This window comes from Aplysia californica, unplaced genomic scaffold (genome assembly GCF_000002075.1).
Source record: "Aplysia californica isolate F4 #8 unplaced genomic scaffold, AplCal3.0 scaffold00005, whole genome shotgun sequence".
NCBI lineage: Eukaryota > Metazoa > Mollusca > Gastropoda > Aplysiida > Aplysiidae > Aplysia > Aplysia californica.
Window position 1 is genome coordinate 758,624 of NW_004797275.1, and position 1,638 is coordinate 760,261.

The following is a 1,638-nucleotide window of genomic DNA, read 5'->3' on the forward strand; positions in this document are numbered from 1 at the left end:
CAGCTTATTGACTACATGTAGAATACTGACGATACCTGGAGCACGTCGTGAGGTGTCATCTCTGACTCCGAGGATGACGTGTAATGACACTCCAGCCTTCACGGTAGGGAGTTGCTGTTAAGTTACACATTCAGCTGTCCCCTGGCCAGTCCATATCTTATGTTGTCCATCCATGTCACCCACTGTCTTCCCCTGGCTCTCCTGCCCCCCCCCATCCTTTTCTTCAAGCACCTCTTTCACTTTGGTCTAGTGTCGTTTTCAAAAACGAAAGTATTGTATTTTTCTTCATATTATTTCTTTAAGCAGGGTTTGTCTTTTATGGAGAATCTGACACACCTCATTGTTCGTGGAGTTTTTTGTGTGTTTTATTTAATTTATTTACTTTTTTTGCTGACAGCATGTGCCTCAAAAGGAAAAGGTGGGTGGTTGACGGGAGCTCTCGGGTGGATTGCTCCTTCTTCACTATCAGACAAATATCGTCTTTATCTTTTCTCCTTCTTTTTATGTTTGTTACTCTTTTGTAACACCTATACTCTTCGGCATTTATATGACCTAATTGTGTAGCAAGTGCTGTGAAACGCTTACTAAAACAAAACAAAAGGAAATGAAAAACCTGGTAACCACAAGGGCCTGAGCTTGTACCCTAGATGGTAATGCTAGGTCCGTCTGTTTTCAACACCTATCAAATCATCAGTCATTCTTCTTTGTTCATTTGGCAAATAATTTAATCATCTGCCATTATGACACAGCAGTAATTATTGCGTATGATTTTTTCACTTTCAAGCTTCGCCTCCTGAAACCTCACAACTATCCAACTCTCTGTCCCGAGTCTCTTTAGCCTCGTTTACAAAATATCCAATTGATATATCTATCCAAATGTAAGTAAAACATAATAGATAACATATTTGGTGTGCGATTTTGCCATTTGCAACATGAGCAACATGCATTAGAGAACAGAAAACAGATTGTTAAAGTTTTTTTGCTATTAGCATGCACATTGATACAATCCCAGGGAAAAGTTCGCCATCTCTCCTCACTGGATTCCAAACTTCTCTGTAGCAACACGCTTCAGCTCTTTCCGGTCTGGTTTGCCTGTGCTGGTTGTTGGGTACTTGTCCATGATCTGGGGACGTTATAGATGTACCAGTGTATATTGAATCGTGAACACCCACCCGCACACCCATCCACACACACACACACACACACACACACACACACACACACACACACACACACACACACACACATACACACATACATACGAGCCCGTTTTTACAATTCCATTGCAATGTTAGTCCAAACAAGAAGCTCCTCTGATAACATATGTCTCTTAAGGACCAAAGATCCGTGAGAAACATTCATGGACAGAATAACCGGATCCTCATTGCACACCCACAAGACTTTTCGTTCTGGGACACGAGGTCGGTCTGTGAGCAGCCAATAACTAGATAACTGTTTATGAGCTCGAAAGAAAGTATATTGGAAGCATTTCTGGCTGCGATTGTGTGTGGAATGAAAGAAACAAACTCCAAAGTACGTTTGCACAGACAAAGCTATTTTACGATAGGATGTATCAATCGTGCTCTACGTTCTATATAGAGCATTATAAAATGTTGCAATGACGCACGCATCCACTTG

At 41.3% G+C, this 1,638-nt stretch overlaps 1 protein-coding gene across 1 annotated transcript in view; it reads right to left on the reverse strand.

The window, feature by feature from the left end:
- Positions 1 to 302: 302 nt before the first annotated feature.
- The window catches only part of LOC101859986 (3-[(3aS,4S,7aS)-7a-methyl-1,5-dioxo-octahydro-1H-inden-4-yl]propanoyl:CoA ligase), a gene marked incomplete in the record, with an annotated part of 13,235 nt that continues 11,899 nt past the window's right edge, over positions 303 to 1,638 (reverse strand). Inside the window, 1 exon segment of the mRNA XM_013080190.2 lies at positions 303 to 1,123. Within this exon segment, the coding sequence (XP_012935644.1) occupies positions 1,034 to 1,123 (90 nt within the window).